We start from the raw sequence: 1,699 nt of genomic DNA on the forward strand, positions 1-1,699 counted from the left end.
ACACACACACACACACACACACACACACACACACACACACACACACACACACACACACACACACACACACACACCAGCAGTTCTTCCATGTGTTGACAGATAAAAACATGAGTTTATAGAAACATAAAATCAGGACCAGGTTGAGAAATAAAATGTTTATTAAAGGTAAATTTCCCATGATGCCGTGCGCTGAAACAAAACAACGTTTCTAAGGTGAAGTCAGGATTCACGTCAGACCCTGCTGAGACACAGAGGTTCTGCAGCTTTGGGTCCAGGTCCAGGTTCTCCAGCGTGCAGAACTACTTCCTGTTTCTGAAGACAGGAAGTAAAGACGGACTCAGAGAATCTTCATTCTGTGAGCGAAGGAAGTGATAAATAAAACTGTCAAAATAAGAGCCCAGCTGGAATCAAGTCTGGACCAGGACGGAGGAGACCTGACCGGAACATCAGGCCTGGTCCTGGTCCACGGTCCTGCAGGGACCAGCAGTTTCAGACCCGAGTCTCAGTGACTCTTCTTAGACGAGCCGAAACCAGAGAAGCCCATCACCGCCGCCATCTCCTCGTCTTCCTCCAAGTCCACATCATCCTCCGCTCGCCGCTTCCGCTCCTTCAGCTTCTCCTTCTTGTAGGCCTTGGCCTTCTCCTCCTGAGGAAGAGGAGGAGCTGAGTTACATCAGAGATGGTTTCTGAGGGAAGATGTCTCACTCCGAGTCAACATTCACTTTATTCCACATTTCAAACACTCAGGAGCAGTGATGGAATAACAAAGTACAAATAAACGGCGTTACAAACGGAGTTATGTTTTTCATTAACGGGTACTCTGAGTAGTTACTATGTCTATCGTTACAACGCCGTTACCGTTACCGACTACTAAAAGGGGTACGTTACTTGGTCTTCCGCCCTGGCTCTCGTAAGCTGTTTACTTTTTACCTTGGTGAGGGTAGGAGGGAGGGGTGAAACAATCACTTACAGGATGATGATGATTGGCTAAGACAGAGTAACAGGTAGAGGTAAGCCAATCAGAGGCTGTGTTGTTCAGTTCACTCACAAACCACACGCTTCAGCTCCAAATCTGAAGTTAGTAGAAGTAAGCTGCAGCAATGCTGAGTCTGCAGGGAGAGTTGGTGTTTTCAAAGTGGAAATACAGACACTACCTTACTTCAGGTAAAGACAAGAAGGTGCATGTGAAGTGTTCATTATGTCCCGGAGCCAAGTGTTTGTCCACGTCCGTCGTAAGCAACTCTAATCTGATGAAGCATCTCACAACTGCACATGGTTCAACAAAACTGGTGGCTAAAAACACCACTGCTGACAGTACTGATATCAAACCAGGTGTGGCTAACGGGAGCGCTGCTAACAAAGAAGGAGGCGGAGCTACGCCGTCCAAGCAGTTAAAGGTGGATTTTTTTGCTCCAGCTTCACAGAAACTTGTGACTCAGACTGAACTGAACAGAATGATAGGCAGGTATGTTGTTGAAAACATGCTCCTGTTATCAACAGTTGGCTCAGACTCATTCAGAGCCCTTATTGATGCAGACGGTTTAAAGGTCGTCATACACACGACACTACTGCAACTGAGCTTCACAACATCCACTCATCATATGGCACATCCCGCAAAATCACATCAACTGTACAACACTGCAGAGTTCTGGCCATTAGATGTAGCTCGTCTGTGTTGGGACATTCTTTTGAACAGTGG

General features: G+C 46.7%; 1 protein-coding gene across 1 annotated transcript in view; it reads right to left on the bottom strand.

Annotated features, from left to right (window-relative positions):
* Nucleotides 1-140: 140 nt before the first annotated feature.
* zmat2 (zinc finger, matrin-type 2) overlaps nt 141-1,699 on the bottom strand; it is a 15,310-nt gene continuing 13,751 nt past the window's right edge. The window contains exon 7 of the mRNA XM_014026599.1: nt 141-646. Within this exon, the coding sequence (XP_013882053.1) occupies nt 503-646 (144 nt within the window). The 3' untranslated portion in view covers nt 141-502. The remainder of the gene's footprint in view (nt 647-1,699) is intronic.

The sequence above is a fragment of the Austrofundulus limnaeus genome, unplaced genomic scaffold (genome assembly GCF_001266775.1).
Source record: "Austrofundulus limnaeus strain Quisiro unplaced genomic scaffold, Austrofundulus_limnaeus-1.0 Scaffold570, whole genome shotgun sequence".
Lineage (NCBI taxonomy): Eukaryota > Metazoa > Chordata > Actinopteri > Cyprinodontiformes > Rivulidae > Austrofundulus > Austrofundulus limnaeus.